Source organism: Columba livia, chromosome 7 (assembly GCF_036013475.1).
Source record: "Columba livia isolate bColLiv1 breed racing homer chromosome 7, bColLiv1.pat.W.v2, whole genome shotgun sequence".
Taxonomy (NCBI): Eukaryota; Metazoa; Chordata; class Aves; order Columbiformes; family Columbidae; genus Columba; species Columba livia.
Window position 1 is genome coordinate 24772059 of NC_088608.1, and position 19431 is coordinate 24791489.

The 19431-nt window shown below is 36.3% G+C and overlaps 1 protein-coding gene across 9 annotated transcripts in view; it reads right to left on the reverse strand.

The window, feature by feature from the left end:
* Positions 1-2836: 2836 nt before the first annotated feature.
* CCDC141 (coiled-coil domain containing 141) overlaps positions 2837-19431 on the reverse strand; it is a 79315-nt gene continuing 62720 nt past the window's right edge. For 2 of the 9 annotated variants that reach the window (XM_065068863.1, XM_065068864.1), the window contains 7 exons: positions 19250-19333; positions 14779-15662; positions 12649-12821; positions 5267-5421; positions 5039-5168; positions 4779-4944; positions 2837-3132 (listed from right to left, as the gene is read on the reverse strand). In XM_065068863.1, coding sequence (XP_064924935.1) covers positions 3006-3132; positions 4779-4944; positions 5039-5168; positions 5267-5421; positions 12649-12821; positions 14779-15662; positions 19250-19333 — 1719 coding nt within the window. In that variant the 3' untranslated portion in view covers positions 2837-3005. Of the gene's footprint in view, positions 3133-4778; positions 4945-5038; positions 5169-5197; positions 7636-12648; positions 12822-13746; positions 15663-15687; positions 18172-19249; positions 19334-19431 lie in introns of those variants that run through there. The other 7 variants (XM_005504064.3, XM_065068865.1, XR_010473689.1 and 4 more) reach the window with 7 other exon arrangements.

The following is a 19431-nucleotide window of genomic DNA, read 5'->3' on the forward strand; positions in this document are numbered from 1 at the left end:
ACTGGCTTCTAAATAGCTGCAGCATTTTCAAGTGCAAACTTCTCTTATCGGAGTTATTGTAACTGATTATGCAAGACATATTAATCTTTTTCAACACAAACTAAAACTTGCTTGCAGCAAGTTTTATTTGTTACTGAAGAAGGCACAGTTAGTTGCTCACAAAGCAGAAAAGATGACTAAGGCACTAAGCAATTTTAGAAACTACTTTAGGTATTTCACATGTTAACAACTTAATGGGACCTGTGACTATATTTGAACGGGTATGAAATAGTTATCAGTGCCCATATTCACTAACTTCATGTTAATAGTTGTCACTCATATAATCTCCTTGGAAATAGCTAAGGAGTAGATTTATAGACATCACTTTTCCCAAGTTTTCCCTACATATCATTTCTTTCTATATCATCACCACTTTTACATATGTGGAAAAAAGGAAGAATAAAAACATTACTGACTTGACACCTCAGCTTAGAAAGCAGGGCCCTACTAGCAAAACCTGAGACCTTGAGTAAAGAATTTATTTACTAACTATTCTACTTCCTTCCACAAAACAATAATTAAAATCATAACACTGGGGACAAATCTTAACTAACATCAAGCTAGTCCTTAGAATTTAATAGTCACATATATCCTGACAAATTTCACAGACCTTTTAACAAATTCATAGGCATCTATGATTTTTAAAATGAAAAGAAACAAACACACTTACCATGTTTCATAACAGATCCATTCGCCGGGAACACTGAGAACAATAGCTGTGTTCTTTGTTGGCAAAAGAAGGTTGTGGGGTTTTTTGTTTATCTGTTTATAAACACCAGTTTCTACTGTTTTGTAAGAAACCAAAGGTAAGAACAAATACACAGATTTCTGTTTTGCCTCATGGATTATTTAGAAAAGCATTAACACTTGCTGGGGTTTTTTGTGTGTGTGTTTTTTGTTTTGTTTGTTTGATTAAGTAAAGCTGTGTTTTGTGAATCAAGGGAAAAAAAGCCCACCTCAAATATTAAAGTTCAAGTTACTCTTAAAGGCTAACAAACAAAAGGAAAAGCAAGAAGAACTCTATGTCTTAAATCTGCTGAGGAATCAAGATCAGCAGGCACTGAATTCTACACTTCCATTTTTACAGAATGAATTTTTAAATAGGAAATCTTACATGTCATACTTACGGATTCCAGCTGATAAAAGAATATACATTTTAGTGCTTTCTAAAATTGTTGTGGACATCTGATAGGTATTTTGTCAGTGCTCTGAATGTGACTGCAGTTAGAAACACAATATTTTCTGTGAAATCTTTAAGTAACATGTGCAAAGGAGAGGCTTAGTTGACAGCAAGGTAATTGTATGTGATCCACAAAATGTTTGATATCTGTCTCAATTCCATTTTGGAAAAAAAATGTGAGAGATATTTGGTAAATAAGCAGAGCAGGAACCCCAGTCCTCAGCTACTATATTTATGTGCAGATATACACAGCCTTGTGACTCTTCTGTGGGCAGGATGCCATTGACTTTTCCATAATGTCAAGCAAGTGATTTATGTGATCAGGTGAAGACATGTACATGATATTTTTTTTCAGCTCATTTCCTCTCTATGCCTGTACTTTAATTTGGAGATAAATTTAAGTTTCTTCCAGCCAATCTGCATCTTGTTGGAGACAAATGTTTAATATTTTGGTATTATGATTTAAGCAACTCTGAAATATGTTATTTCAGTCCCAGTTTTGCACAGATGACATCTACCTGGATGAAGCAAAAAAACAATGCACTGCTTAAAGCCCTGTCTTTGGTATGTGAGAAGCAGATCACTGTGGTGACAAAATGCTGCACAATAGGCAGTTACACATTGCACATGTACCTGTGGTATTGGCCAAGCCACACAGAGCACACTAAGCAGAAGTCTGAGTAGTATTAATCATCTGCTAAGTAGGACTTCAAAAAATCTAAATCAAAAGGATCAAGCTGAAGAACAGTTATTCCCAAGTCTAACTAGATGTTCTGTTGGTTATTGTGCCAGTCAAACAGTCATCCAAAATGTGGCACTTTCTGAACTACTTTTTTCAATGCTGCAGATGGATGACACTCCTCTTTCTCTGCAAGGAGCTTTGCAGCGAAGCAAAAAGACACCTAGAATCTGAGTTCAAGAGACAGAGACAATTTCATCATGCTAATGACTGCCCTACAATCCAAAAGATTCCATTTCAGTTCAGGTTTTCTGTATACCCTGAATGGATGTGCTGGTTCTTGAGGAATTGGGAAGTCTTTGGCTAAACTAAGGGTGTGCTTTGAAACTAGCATCGGTATCACTTCATAGTCCTCTTCTTTTGCATCAACTGGAAATGGACACTTTGTCACACTAATCCAGTCCTGGAAACAGAAGCAATATAGTGGAAGGCTTCTCCATTATTCTGCCTTAAAGAGACTGTCTTCCCTGAAGATGTTCTTGGAACTAAGCATACATTAGACAAGGTTTGCTATTATTAGTAACCACTCCTTTTGATGTCCAGTCTCCTCAAAATGTCTCACAGCTGTTAGAAATAAGGAATTGAACACTGTATTTAATAAACAGAAGAATTCTGTGGTTATAAACTCATTTCTTTTAAGTCTTAATCCATTTGTGCCTGAATTTTCTACATAAGCTTGCAGGAAAAACTATTGATGGAATTGATGGCATTGATGGAATTTGTAGAAGAATAAAACAGTGGGTACTGATGAATCACCAAGGAGATCTGTAATTTTAAAGGCTAATGGCTCTTTTTTCCATTGTCATCTTCTGTCAGATTTATCCATCAAACCAGAACAAAACTGCAAGAAATTAGAAATCACAGTCCAATAAATGCTGTGCACAGTAGAATTTTATTAACAATTTGTTAAGAAACCAAATACAAATTTTAACCTATATGCATATTGAATAGCACTCAATGATTTGTCTTCTCCTCATCCATGGCCAATATCTGCTAATGGACACAGCAAACAACAAGAGCACCCTCATGAACCAGGCATCTTGCAGTTCAGTCCATCTTCTGATCCTCTGCATCAGGCAGGGGAAAAACAAGATCATGTCCCAAATTGAAGGTAAACTCTTGTGGCTTCTCAAGTTCAAGATACACTGCTTGAAGCCAGAGTTTCTCTTTGAACCTGTTTAAGAAAGGTCAGTTAATATTACATGTATTTTTAATGGTTGCAGCTGCAGCATTCCCTTTCATAAGCAACACTATGGCGGTTGGCATAGGCTGTGCACTGTGGTCTTGAGACAATATGAGATTAGAAATCAAATAAAGAGTGACTTCAGACAGAACACAAAATATCCTAAAACTTATCTTGTTGACAATAGCAAATAACCAGAGGTTACTTTAGTTATAAGGAACAGAAGAGATGAGAAAAATGAGGAGAAATTTGACCTTTCTTTATGACCTACACATTTTATGTGTCCTAAGTAAAATTAACGTGATCTTGCATTTGATATTTTTTGCTTTGGAATATCTGCCATCTCACAGCAACACAGAAAAAAACCTGAAAAAATATATTAAATCAATGCATGATCAGTTGGACATGGGATCAGCTTATGATGAAATGAGAACAGCTTTTGCACTAATTTTCCTTTCCTTCTACATGTCACTCTGAATGTGGATAGACAAACCTCATAAACTTAAAGACAAAAGAACACAGCTCTTTTTTCTGTGGCTGTTTGCCATAAAATTCACTACGTATTAAGAGAGCAGAAAATATGTGGACATGTTTAGACAACAAATTAATTTCTTTGTGACCAGTGTAAACTCATCCCACAGATTTTCAACCACTTTCCTAAGTCACATTAACCATTGCTTCTTTAAAGCCATGGGACTCCTGGAGACACTTTTCCCCTAAATGGCTCCACAAACCTTTTAGAAAGCAAGGCATTTTACTGTATCATCATTAAACTAGCTTTTCACCAAGTCTGACCAATTTTGGAGCTGTGTAATAAACATTATCAATAGAATTGTTCAGGTATTTACTATTGAAAACCTCTGAGAGCAAATCTTATTTTGATGTGCACAATCTCCTCCTAACCTTCACCTATATCCCTACATTACCTCATGTTACCTGATGTTTCCAGTGAAACGGTGAACTAACAATAAACCAGATTAATAACGGTCACAGGGTACAAAAACTCTCTCATCCCTGAATATATTACACAAAAGACAGGCAGTTCTAGCACCATGAACTACAGTTGGCTATCAGAGCCTAAATTCAGGAGGCAAGATTTGCCCTTGTGCAAGAAATCATCACAAGGACTATTCACTTCCTGTATCTCATTTAATCTTCTGAAAACGCACAGTGGGAAGTTTTGCAATCTCCAATCAATTAGTGAACAATGACTGTTCCTGTGCTATTAGGACTGCTGCTTATTCTTCTGAATAAGATGCTTGCCTAGGAGAAAACTGTTATTGAAACTTCATGTTTATGTAGTTGTATCCATATGAACTTCTGGAATACTATGTTTCTTTGAGCTGTTAAAATCTTATATTGAAGTCTAGATTAAGATACCTAGATTTTTAAAAATAATTTTGCTAAACTAAATACCTTATGACAAAACCTCCATTCTCTATTGTATTACAAAGTCTTTCATCTAACAAAATTGCGTATCTTCTGCTGAAGAATTAAGTGTAAAAGGCAGTCAGACTTCATCTACATTATGCAAAAATGTGTAGGATTAGGGAGTGTTTGATGTGTGCTTTGTAAATCAAGATACATACAGTTATGAGAGTATTACAAGATGTAGCACACAATAAGCTGCAAGTTACCTTACTGGGAGATGTTTAACCACTGGCCTTTGATCTCGCACACAGTGTGGGTCGTGGGCTCGCACTGGCTCAATTGTGGTGACATTCACTTCCTCTGAAAAGTACCCTTCTTCCCATTCTGATTTAGCCTGAGTTACAGTTGAAAATTCTGTGGGTTTTCTCTTCTCTGAAACAAAACACACATTAGTAAATGGAAACAAGGCGCTCACTTAATGTGGCAACAACATGCCTGAAAGCATGCGGCTGCCAGGATGCATCACCTATCACTGTTATGAAAGCTGAACAGTGTGCCTTTCCCATTTCATTGCTGGCAACACAGACATATTTCCCAGTATCAGCCAGGACTGCACTTCTTTTCAAAAGGTAATAGGTATCTCCTAATTTCTCAATCTGTAAAACAACAGAATGTACATAGGAGATTATTAGTAGCATAAAGCAAAATATATTATCTTTCTCCTAAGAAATATTTCAGGAACGTTAGAACATACACAGATGTCTCCAGATACCACTTGGAGATCATCCTTCATCCAGCAGACATGTGGTTTGGGCTTTCCATGTATAGTGCAATGCAGGATTAAATCTTCTCCTTCTTGTAGAGTTGTATGTCCAAATTTTTGTATGAAGTTTGGCTGTATTCCTTGTACTGAAAAAAAATTATACACTGTATTTTAAAAGGCACAACTAAAGCAGCTGAAGAAAAAAATCCATTCTCATAATTATAAAGTTCACCACATTGCATGACAAGGAGAGACTTTATTGCTGCATGGAACTCAGGATAACTTGCTTGCAAGACAGCAGGCAGATATACTTTACCTATATAAAGTTTGTTGAAACACATGGCTATTAAACATCCAAGAATTTCATGCATCAACATAGTGATATTAATACCATGGTAAAGCTAAAGAACCATGTTATTTGTGTAGGTAGTAGGCAAGTGCATTATTGTGTTTCAGTGAGAGTGGAAGATTAAATATTCTACACAAATTTAAAGTGATAAACTCGAGAGAAAATTTTGAATTCAGTGCATTGTTGTACATCATACTCTTCACTTTTTTTCCCTACTCTTCTAGTAAAAAAAGTTATTGAAAAAGTATGTATCTATATCTGATTATATATATGTATATATTGAAAAAGATTGATCTATATTTGCAACAATGATGAAGGCCAGACCTCAGAGCTCAGACTAAGACACAGAGAATCCAAAGTAGCAGATGTTAACAAACAGAAGCACACACAAAGACATATGCTACAACAAAAATGACCATTTTGCATCCTATCACATAAAGAATGTCTTCTTGTTCCTCTTTACTCTAAATTGCATCATATGTCTATGATATTTAACAAAACTAATCACCAGCCTTCTCAGAAATGGAAAGTTACTGAAATGTGTGATAAATAACAGAGCTTGAAACCGCTCTCAACTACTCCAGCACTGCTCCACTAGTCTGGGACAAAAATTTTTTCTTCATGCTATTGTGAAAAAAAAATCAGCATATCTCACCAAGGTGCCCAGCCACTTCTAAACCCAAATACATTAAGCCCATGACTATTTTTGCCAAATGTGGGACTGTCAGCATGGTGAGGCAGACATTTTCACCCACTATAGTAATAAATCTACTGCTTACGTGAACTCTTACTTGCAATAAGCTTTCAAGCTTAGCTGCTTTTATATTCTTCCCATGTACTATAGGACTGAGGCCACAATACAGAGCAGCAATACATGAGTTTTACTCTCTCATATTCCTGCTAACATAATATCTGTAGTAGCCAGTCCTAGCAGCTCAAACAACTCAGTTCTTAGCTGTTGAAAGTTAACATGTGCAAACTGCCACCACCATCGCATTGCATGCACCTGAAGCACAGAAATTTGGGATCTGCAGCATCACTTCTAGCAAGAGAATCAAGCTTACACGCCTTTCTCCTCTTTGCAGGCAGCTGGCAAACAGCGTGTGATTAGCTTGTATTCCAGCAAAAAACAGTAAGTGGGCATCAGCCACTCCTTGTGCTACTTTTGGCTAGATTCCATTACTTCTGTGGTTTGTATTACCTTGTGAAGTCAGGCTGCATCTCAGGAGAGTTTTTACCATTTACAAAAAAAAAAAAAAAAAAAAAAAGAAAAAGAAAAAAAACAGCTGAGTGGAATAGTGATAATGATAATGATCAGACCCCACCTTGATTTTGTATCAGAAAATCAGCAGAACGTAAAAACTAAAATGACTAGTTTCTAGAGAGCAAAGGGAGAAGTACGTGCAAGGTACTACAACTCTTCAAGGCACAGGCTGGAACTCAACAGGGAAACAAACTCTGCTAGTAATTTCCAGTCTCTGATGCCTTGAAATGTGTTATTAGCAAGTTTGTCAACTTCCTCCTATCTCCCCTAAAGATTTAGGCTAGATTGAGATTCGCACCATGCTACTGGCAGACTTTGGATTCACCCAACATAGCTCTAGATTAAGACACTGCACTTCGTTATTTAGCGATTTTTTTCTCAGTCAAGCTGCTAACACAATTAGATGGAATCTTATTAAGAAATAACAACTGGGTCTCATGACCCAATTGATCTGAACTATCCCTAACCCAGAGCTCCACTGTCCTTGAGTAACATAGCATAGCCTCATTAAAGGAAGTCTGAGCAGAGCTCCTCCGCGCCACAAAAGATATACACACACACAAATTACCAGCTTACCCTAGGAAAGTCTCCAGAGAGAGGTCCAGAAATAGGCATACCTTACCGGTCATTTGAGATGAAGCCACCTTCTCCATTGCAGCTCCAGACACATCTGATCCAAAGCCAACCAAGGGGGATGCCTCATCCTCCCTTTGCCTACTGACTCACATCTGGGCCCTCAGGCTGCTTCTTTTGAAAAATGAAAATAATTAATCCCTTTTCCCTCCAAAATTATGCACCTTGTGTAAATACACCTTCACACAACTCCACATCTTGTAGTCAGGCAGCCTCATTGACTAGTTTCTTTCTTAGTGAGTGTCTGCATATGGGGAAGGAGGAAGGGAGGTTAGGTTAGTAATATGCCTAAGTATAATATTGTTACTATAGGCTACAGAGATTGAGATTTAAGTCTGCTCTTTAAGAGACCAGTTGGGAAGCTGTAAAGATTCTGGGGTCTTGAAGCAACTGTAGGTTCAAAACTGTGGCTTTGATGAGGGGAACTCAGGACCATAAAGCAAGAAAGTAGCAGAATTGGACCAACAGAATGCCTAGATGTATTTGCTGCTTCTACAGTATGGTTAAAAGAAGAAGAAAGTAAAGAATGCACAACTTGAACTATCAAAAAAAAAGGGGGGGGGGGGAGCATTAGATTGAAATTATTGCTGAAACAAAATATTTGTATATCATGAGACTACATCACTGTCTTTTTTTTTTTTTTTTTTTTTTTAGATTATCTGAACAGACAACAGCAGGAATTTTCCAGGAACATTTTTTGCGTATTCATTACAGTCCTTCAGCAAAGAGTATTTAAACCCAGACTGCCAACACAGCAGTAATCAACACTGATTATTACACCTTTGTTTACAAAGCAAAACACTAAACCCAGGAGACTTTTGGTATCCTGCTGCATACCTGGTACCTCCAGTCTCTCTCTTTTCTTAATCTTGTTTCTTTCAGCAATTAAAAATGTGTTTGGCATCCACATACCCATTAAATCTGAGCATTTAAAACTATTCCTGATTTAGAGCAGATACAATACCATACTCACATAATCTAAAATTCACAGAAATGTTCAAATTATCAGAGAAAAGGTTTAATGAACAAAGGTATTAAAAGGTTTAATGAACAACGTTATCATGTTCTTCTACCAGGATTTATTAAGATATACAGATGTGCTAAGGTGATTTCTGGCCTTATATTTATACCTTTTTGCATTTATTAATTATAATATTTGACTATGCAAAAATGACAACAGAAGTGACAAGGTGTTTGTTTTCACCTTCTATTATTTCAGTGTCTGTTATATAGCAATAGCATGAATGCCATAATTGGATGTATGCACATTCACTTTCTTTTTTATGTGAGGCTCTGTTGAAATCTGGGCTACCTGACTTATCAGTTACAACAGGCATTTATGGTTCAAGCTGGAAAATTAGTATTGAGCTCACTAAGTGTGGCATTTCACCACCATTTTGCTTTTGTAGTTTTGAGGGCAGCTTTCCTTTAGTGACTTTCTAGGCAGAAGTGGCTTAAAAGTGTTTTTCTCCAGGCAATAAAATTGGGCACAGGTGCTGTTTTAACACCACATCACAGCAGTGAACACCTACAGGGGCTTCATGTCAATACAGCTTCTTCATCTAAAAAGCCTTCCTGGAACATATAACCCCAAATCAAGTCTCAAATAGCAACACCTTGAAAAAGTCCATTAAGATAAACTACTTTCATGTCTTGTTCAGTACTTAAACTATCAACAGTACTTTCAAAATATTATGAAAAATAGAAAAATAGATAAGGAAAATAAGAACTCGAGTAACAAGGGTCATTTCATGCACTATTTAAACCATAATTCAGAAGAAAAAAAAAATCAGTATTGTATGTTTTTCTGCTAAGAAGGCAAAACGTAAGTATACTTGGTTAGACATACACACATGATACATACTCAGAATTTTACTAAAGGCAGAATATGCTTGTTCATAGTCATTTGCAGCACAGACTAGTGAATGCTGGAATAAAATTTACTCTCTCTCAGAGACTTCTCTTTAACTCTTAGAGAAAAGATGACAATCCTCCTTGTTACATTTGGAACTGGGATTGTAAGCCAAACATCAATAAAAGGCTACATCACTGGCTAGCTTCTAAATAATGTTAATAAAAAGATTAAAAGGAATAAATCTCATTTGGATTCAAAGTTGCATCTCTTACTGTCACACAATTTTTTAAACTGTACTTGTATTCTGGCTGTCAAATCTCAGGTAAGCAAGTAGCTGTGATTTCTCCCACTTGTTCTAAAGCCTGTTAAATGAATTTAACAGAAACGTGTATGAGGGAGAAGGTCTGCTCCCTTGTCGTGCCCCATGAGCCTGGATGTACATCAGCAAGTGTTACAAGGGAAAGGAAAGAATTTGTTCCCATGATCTGTGTACACTCATCCAGTAGCTCTGTGTCTGTTTGTTGCCTTTTTAACTTGGAGATTGTCATAAATACTGAGCGGTCTTCCAGTAAGTGCCAACAAGCAATCAGATCCAGCTGCAAGTCTAGATCCAAGCTCCCTCCAATTCCTGCTCTCTGACATGAGGAAAAGTTCATGTCTTTTTCTCTTGCTTTGATAGAACTTCAAGTGAGTTTGGGACAAATTTTTCCAAGCAGCACTGAAACCCTATCTCTTATCTTGCTTTCTGAAGGACAGAGACTCACCTCGCAGTGCTGTTTTGCTCAATAAATGGCTCTCCTCCAACCAAAAGGTCAAATGCACATCTCTGAACTCACACACTGACCGTATTAAAAAGGCAGAATGATGATCATTCTAGCACTGAACTTGCTGTAGTTTTCAAGATGAAGGATACACCAGTTAAAAGAGAGATGCAGCTTTGAGCCCAGCATCTGTACATCTACAATGACTCTTTCCGTCACAAGCCTTATGACAGCTAATGCTTCATTTAAAGGCCTAATTCTGGCAGAGGAAAGGCAGAAGAGGAAAGATAACATGTCTTCTTGCACTCTGGGTTTTTTTAATATGCACAGACTTAGCCTCAATAAGGAAGGGAAAAATGACTGAAAAAGTGACCTGAGTATCATCTAAAGTTACTCAGAAAAACAGAAGACAAATCAAAAGAACATCCATGATTACTTTAATTTTTAAATGATAGCAAATCTTTACAAAAATGAAATTGAAGGGCAGACATCAGCTAGAAGATGCATTTTCAAGTAGAAAATGAGTTTCATGACAAGGATAAAGTTAGCAAGCACTGGTAGCTCTGCAGCAGGGAAAACCTTACAGCACATGTAGAAGAGCCATTTCGTTTGTTCTTGCCACGATATTGCTTAATGCACTGTTTATGCAAAGTCAGCTTTCTAACATAGCTTTTTTTGTTGTATGTTTATAAAACCCATACATAAAGTCACAAGGGCACAAACCCACTAAATTTTACTTTTATGAAAACTGAAACAGTCAAAATTGTACTAATGATTAAAATTAACTTTATTGTAAAATGGAAAGCACACTTTAGGAAAATAGATGATTTTTATACCCGAAGAGAATTCTTATGAATCAACATCTTTTGGGATGACTGAACTTAAAGCTGTTCATTAAGGGTAATAGCAATTTTAGTTAGGATTTACTTTGGTCCCCCATCTCCTCACCACCTCCTCCTGCTGCTCCCTCTCATATTGCTGTGAGGTTATATTTCCTTGAGAACATCTCCTGTTTCAAAGTTACAGGAATTTTAATAAAGTTGCAGTCACTGGGCCAAAATATCTAAATGTCAGTCTTCAATCTCACTGACCCCTGGCAATTTGCAATATATGTTCTGCTCAGAGCATGCTACGCAGTAAAAGGCTTACTTCATTTTGCCAAATTATGCAAGAGAAAGTAAGTATTTCCTTTCTATAAATTTTCCACACCAACACAGTTGTAATTTGAAAGTTGCAAATCAAAGACTCAGGAAAAATTGTGTAGCTGTTTGTCAACTGTTTTTTTCTGTACAAATACAAGTACTGGAGCTAAAGAATTAAGCTGTAGTTAAAGATTTATAAGTGAAATCTCCCACTGGCCCCGCTATGTCATTGTTATAAAATACCTAAACAAATTATTACTTTAACAAAAAATAATATTTGTGGTTGTCCTTGTCAAGAATGAAATGCAATAAGTAGGTGAACAAAGTTCTGGTTTGGATTTACCGCTTTGAAGATATAAGAGAATTCTATTTGACTGAAATAAGCCAAATTTTTGTGTGTGTGTGAAAACATTTTTGAGTATTGCCACAATTTGGTATGTTCTGTTTGAAATCAGTATGTTAATTTTAAACACACACAAAAGCTCACTTCATAATCTTTTATCTTACTTGTCTTACCCTAAAAATTTAGTACTTTATTAGAAATATTTATATCTTTAATTTTATTAGAAGGCAGAAAAAGTATCACAAGCATCTACCTAAGCAGATTGGTATGTTGGAATGTCTCATTTTTTAAACATTTAGGGGCTTTGTTCTGTTGTATGTTAGGGGCCACTTACACACATCCTGATGATTCTGGGCCAAATCTTTTTAGTGCAGACAATCACAATTCTATTGGAACTACTGCAGCTTTTATTTGTGAAGACTATCTGCTGGGCTGAGAAAGATTTAAACCTGATCTGTGCCAGTGGAATCACTAATTTACTAAGAAGCTTTATCCTTCAAATAATTTTTTTTTAAGTATATGAGAAATATGTGGTTGGAAATATTTCACATTTTAAAAACATTTCAACACCCTCCAAACCCCTTCCCAAAAAAAGGCACATCATAAAATATACGTTGATCTGAGCACACTACCTGGCTGTATCTTGACATTTAATACCTATAACCGTTAAAAATATTTCCAACAGTTCATAATGCAAACATTTTAGAAAGCAAAACCCTGTCTCAGATTCTAGAATATCTTTGCAACTTTTTAATCTCAACATCACTGTGAGAAAGGAAAATAAGCATGTAACACTGGTATAAAAGAAACAAGCAAGATGTCAAGTGTGACATAAAAGTGGTTTGATACAGGTTGTGAAAGATGCAGGGTAAGAAAATAAATGTAATGTTGTCTTAGCATGTGACAATTAAGTCCAGTGCAGTAAATATTGTACCTACTTTGTGAATAGCCAGTAAATTAGTGATATGCTCATATAGATGACACACAGCATTATCCAGTCTATTCTTCTAATAGGCGGCCTGTTACCTTTCACGTGGAGAATGGCACTTGATGAGACAGTGCCGTTCACGTTTTTAGCCCGAACAACATAGAGGCCAGCATCTTTATCACACACCTTCTGAATGAACAAAGTATGCTTTGTCTCCTTTTGTAAAAGCTTTAAGTGCTCATCTGCAGTCAGTTTCTGGCCCTTCTTGTACCTGAAGCAGAGAGTCAGTTTTCAAGTCAGACTTATATCACGATATGCCAAGCAGAACTTCGCAAATTCAGACCTGTATAACACTACACGGACAGCAAGACATAGAACCCACTACAGTGCTCTCATTCTTCAAAGATATATCTAAATATGGATGAATATTTAAAGAACTCAAATTACTGGATAATACATTCTTACCACTAGAAAACATGTTTCTGAAAATGGTTTTCAATGGACAAGTCACAGTTGTCTCACTGCAGTATTGGAGAGTAGCATGAAGGCCTGGGCCCTCAGGTTTGTGCTGAAACATTTTTGCCAGTAAGGTGTTGAGTCAATTCGCATTCAACACATGAATAAGCTCTTAAGATGCACAAGCAACCTACAAACCTTCTGAACTTGTGCCTTCAGTATAAAGAACAGCCAAGGACCTGTTCCTCCACCCCACCAGCTTCATGTTTACTTAGTTTGCATCATCAAACGGGGTAGAACAATGCATCTGGAGTCATTTCAGAGAAAGGGTGTCTTACTATAACACTTGAGAATCTGTCACCGTGCATTGGTACTGACTCCTGATTTACATATTGGACATGAGAGAAAATTCTGGCTCTTCTTGCCTCATGATGTTTCAGCATAAGCTACATTTGACTTAACACAAACACAGAAATGCTTTTCCACACACATACCAAATAAAATGTCTATATCAGTACAAAGTACCTGGTATTGGTGAATTTTTAATTACTAACCCCCACATTTTTTCTGTTTTCATAAAGTTCTAATTTTCAAAATGCTTTCAGTTGAATGTTATTATTTAAAAGACCATACATCAACAGTGCATATGTTTTTCAGCTAAATTAATGCTTTCTCATGATAAAATAAAACTAAAGGTACCTCTTGTTGCACCAATAATACTCTTCAATGTGTAGAATATCAGGATTTGAAACAAAGGAACTTTATTGATCCCATCACAGCATAGTACCAAAGTTGCAGTGTCCAGTATTTTTCTCAGTGTCATACAATAAAATTCAGCTTACTAAAAGCTTATGCTTTGCCTGTTTCTTTAGATGTGTAATAATAATAACATCAAAATGTTTCCAGTAAGAGGCATATCTAATTTTAATACATTAAAAGAAAGGCCTCCATTATAGAAATCTAATGGAATAAGTGGAGAAATGGCAAATGAGGTAAAATCTTGGGAAAATAAGCCAACACATAGAAGACTACCACCAAAATCTTGAAAACCTGTCCCTCTTTAGTCCCTTCTCCCTTTGGCAGGAAATTGCTAAAAAGTCATCTTAAAAGATGTTTATGTTACATTATCTGTGTTTCTCACAAATGCAGTATAAAGCAAACCAATTAGACATAAAGCAATTCAGAGACAGAAAATGCACACAAATGTATAATACAAAACTGTTTCTCTTAGTGTAGACAATTAGGTTTGTGGGTTGTTTTTGTTTTTTAATTTGTAACTTCTCTCCAGTTTTCAGCAACCAGCTCTCACATATATATGTGTGTGTCTGTGTATACATAGTGACTACATAAATATTTTATCATGCACACACATGTATGTGTTTGACTGTCCATATATAGTGCTAAGATGCTGAGAAATGCAAGTGAATTTACTTAACAATAAATCTGGACTGTGCATTTGTTTTAAGAAACTATTGAACAACTGGAATGTCATATTCCAGAATATAAAAACTATATGATGTATTTGCTTAAAAAACATTGGATATGCTTGCAGTAGTGTGATGCTCTCATTATTCATAAAATTAAAAACAGAGAGATTGTTTCAAGTAGGTTAATTGTCAAAAGCAATTTTGAAAGTGGGAATCATGCAGAAGTGTGGAGTAGAAAGGATACAAGCCATTTATTCTAGTCTATAGATAACTGATATGGTTATAAGGGGTTCAGAGTGTCTTGCTAATAAGTATGTTTACTACTTCTCATTATAAGCTACCCACCATGTCAGTGTAGGCTCTGGGAATCCCGTTACTTCTACTTCCAAAGTTACTGGAGAACCTTCCATGACGGTTTTGTTAGACAGAAGCTGGGAGAAGTTAGGCGCCTGTCCAGTTAGGCTGATCATGCTGTTCTTTTCTGATGAACTTTTAATCTCTTCTCTGGTGACCATCTGCCTCTGATCGCTTCTGGTAGTGTCTGATTGAAACACAAAACCTGAGAATGCATCAGGCAAAGCATGCAGCCTGTCCTGGGCTTTAGTACAGTTATTCAAGTCATGCAATTGTTCTTGTGTTTCTGCCATGCTTTTGTGAAGTTCAAGGTGTTGCAAATGTGTTTTGCACACTTCACTTATCATGCTATATACGGGTTTGGCATTTATAGTGCAGGAAGCAGTGCTAGCCTCAGATATTCCTTGCAAGCTACAAGTCAAAGGCGATACTGCTCTGACTTTTGGACCAGAATCTGTTGAAGATACACAAAACTCAGAATGATCTGATGAGCTTTCCGTTATATTATTTGTAGCATCAGCATAAGCAGAATTTGTTAAGAGATCAGATTCTTCCATCACTTTTTTAATACTAGTGGTTTTCTGCATTTGCAAGCTATAGGAACTGACATGCAGACTAGGAGAACTACAACAGCATTGCTCTTCTAGCTCTGTTTCAGAATGTAAGAAGTTGGATTCTGGTGTCTCAGAAAGCGGTGGCAAAGATATATCATCAGGTGATATACACTCATATTCATCTCCGGAGGGTATTTCTTCTGCCAGGAATTCAGTCTGTAAACTATCCTCTTTGGCTGAAGATGACAGCTCTGTATCCTGAGAAACAAGATCCTCACCAGCTGGACAGATAACTGGAATATCAGCCAATTTATTCCTCCCCTTAAATTAGGAGGGGAAAGAAGAGAAGGGAAAGAAGAAGAAAAACAGACAGTATGAGTGTCATTCTATGCAACCCCTTTTCATGCAGCAGCTAGCAACCGTATTTGAAATATTTCTTCTTAATTAAGCTTAATGTATTCTGAGAAGCAGGAGGAATTATGTGGAAAAGGCTAATTGAGCAGAAAATTTTGCAGCAGCTAACTGGAATTTCAAACTGTTTGGATAGGTTCTAACAGATGTTATTATAATTATATATAAGCATTTATTATAACAGCAAAAATAAAGGAAAAGTACTTCTTTCTATAAACAAAGGACAACCTGTAACCTGTAGATTCTGCCTATAAGAGCATTTGCAAGGGGAAGCTAGAGGAGGAGGTGCCCTAATTACATCTAAATGAGACACGGTTACATAGCAGTAAAAATACATTAACAGTCAAGTTACTGAACGTTGATTCTTTGAGAAATTGAGTCACCAGTCATGTTAAAGTGTTACAGAATTAATCCAACATCTTTAGGATATTTTACAAGCATTTTATATTTCCCTCATTTTTTTGCCAGCTGCTTCAAGATGTTGTCCAAACACTAACAGACAGTAACATTAACTTTATTTTTATGTTAGCTTGGATCCTGAATAAAAAAGAAAATTCCTCTTATCTTACTTCAAGAAGAATTGGAGGTGGAACTAGTGCATTAATTTTAACTACAAATCACCAAAGACACTATCCAATTTATTAATTACTTCTCTGCCTCTTGATTTTTATATAAATGTGTACTCACCTATTCAAACTTATTTCATTTATGCAAGGGCTCCCAAAGGTGTTCATAATGTTTTCTTATGCTATTATGTCATTGTTGAGTTCTATACAAAAATATGCAATCAACTAAACAATGTTTCTATCACTTTTAAACTGTTCACTCAAATCAATTGGATAATACACCGGATGTCACTGCTTTCTAAACCAGGTCTCTCTGGCAGTATCCAGTACAAAAATACAGTGGCACATTCATTTTGGCTTTCTTTTTGCCTTATTGCTTCAAATATAACCTAAGAATCAGTGCACAAAATTAACAAAATAAAAATAAAAAGCAACAGAACCTCACATGTGCTCTAGATATGGTAATTTTAATATAGATGCTTTTCCAAATTAATACACTTGTAGTTTCAAAGCCATGTTACGTGTACCAGACCCATGAATGAATGACTGGAAGAAAGGTGGGATTTTACTATGTCTATTTTACTACATAAGTTCAAGTTTAGGTATTAAATGTGTTTTCCCAAGGCATCCCCTGACGAAGTCTGATCCTCAGTGTGTCTTCAGTGTGAATATGTCATGGATATAAACATGACAAATTATGATTGACTCTCCAGTTTGGTGAAATGTGTCAATTTTTCCTCTTACTAAGTTACTTCTTCCTTCTGCACATGTACTTGTTTTTTTTTGTTTTTTTTTGGGGGTGGGGGGTGGGAGGTCTACCTAATTGTAAACTTCCTGAGAAACTTATTTTTAAGCATTGATTCCAATACACTCATACAATATATTTTTCTAGGGTTTGCAAATTTGACTGTCACACAGCTTTTAACCTTATCAGCACTGTTCTAAGTAATTGTCTCAGTTATAAACCTGACCAAATTTGAAAGTCTTTCTTAAACAAAGCTACAATAGGCCCTTAAGTAGAAAATTCTGGCTGTTTTGGTCTGACTTGCACTAAAAAAAACTAATAAAGCAAATTTAATTAAATAATAAGCTGAAAAATTATTTATTATGTTAAATTCTGAGCAGGCATATTTTGAAAATGTAGGTCAAAGTTTCTGAATAGTCAGTCTCTACTGTCTAAGTGAAATCAATGCTCTGAATTCATTCTGTCTGTTTGAGAAGTCTATGCACAGGCACACACAAGTGGCACACATTTGGATAACTACAGGAAGGTCACAACGATGTAGGAATCTTCTGGTGACTAATCTAGGACGTTACTGCAGGGATATGCTGTCAGGTTCATGGTCACCTCATCTGGAGACCACAGAACTAAACAGAGTTATTTCAGACATTGCTGGACAATGTCTCTGGGGAAAAGAATGGCCAGTGGGCAGTGAGTGAGTGAGCTGGCAGGTGGGCTTTGGCAGCATGGAGACTTTTGGTCCTGGTGTGCTATCTAGGATCAAAGCAGAATGAGGATGAATGTGCCACAAGAAGGTCTAGGTCACTTTTTAGAGGGTGAAAAATACTGGAGAAATAGCTTGCAGAAGTATAGACAAAATAAGAGATTGCTGGCCCACTAGACCAGAGGCTGGGGATGGGCCAGGTCTTTCCTTGGAAAATATGGAAATGGAAGACAGAAAAGCTCTAGTGAGAAGAACTTGCTGCTTCTTAAAGTGAAGTATGGAGTGATGAAAAGGGTGGAGGCATTGCAGTTGCCATACTTCACATCTGATATTTGCTGTTTTGCATACCCTTGACTTCTCTCCTTGGCAGCTGAGGCACAGTGTGATAAGGACAGCCAAACCTGTGGCCTAGCAAAAGAGGAAAGAGGGCTAAGACATCTGCTGGGTGAGGTGATTCTCCTGAGCGTGGCTCTTCGGAATAGTCACAAAATTCTGAGTGAAATCTGAGCTGCATGTCAATGTTGAAAGTTCCACTGGCTTGGAATGGAGGTAACAAAATTAATTAGGCTCAATGACATTAGATTACAGGACATTCTGTATTGAACTAAAGGGAACATTAATATTAGCTGAATTTCTGCAAAACATCACAAATTAATGTCCTGTAGTGTTGGTCTACAACACCAGCTTGCAAAATTGAAATTTTAGAGATTAAAAACAATTACCAATGTATCCTACATTTCTAAAGGCTTAAATATATTATTACCCACTCCAATTCACCAGGTTATTCCACACAGTAAATTATTTACATTTACATCCAGGATCCCAAGGCTTCAAAATGTTCTTCAAGCTAAAGGAATTAATCTCATAAAATGTAGGTCTGGTTTTGTATTGCCTGTATTCCTAAGACTACATTTATTCATTGACAATTTTGAACCTTTCACATTCATTTACTTTCTATCTTTGAATAATACATGCTTGTCTGCTAAGATTTTTCTCATTCTAAATGCATACCCAGTCTTTTACCACCTAATTTCCTTTTGTGCATTGTCCTCAACATGCAATCTCTACTGCATAGAATTTTGGCAACTGAAATGTAACATAAATGTTTTGAGGTAAGGGTGAAGTTGACTATTTGATGCTGAGTTCTGTTATTTACTTGATGTATAGTGTTGTACCAATAGTACAGAATATTATCTGTGACATGATGCCATATTGAACTGCTGACAGCTGTAGTTGCGTTCCATCATGTTTTTGCAAGAACTGCTTTCCTGTTTTTCACACTGTTGCAAAACTGAAGCAACTCTGTGCTTGTTTTGCATTGGATTTTTATAATACTGTAGATGAGAAGATAGTCAAAGCCCACAAATCTGTAACAATATCCATCACTTTTGAGAAGCAATTAATTAAGGAGCAAAATTCTTTTGAGAGTACACAACAATGCATATCAATTTGATTTTTAAAAAATAAAAAATAAAAAAATCTATACCTGTTTAGTGTTGGTAGGAGATGCAGCATCGTTTCCCTCCTCAGTAATGCTTTCTGAATTGGTAAGCAATTTACCTGATGCCATCTGAAAGAAAAATGTTTAAAAACCAATTTTTTTGTTTCTCCAATGAAGACCTTAATGATTCAACAAAGAATTGTCATTTTCACTGTTACTTAGTTAAA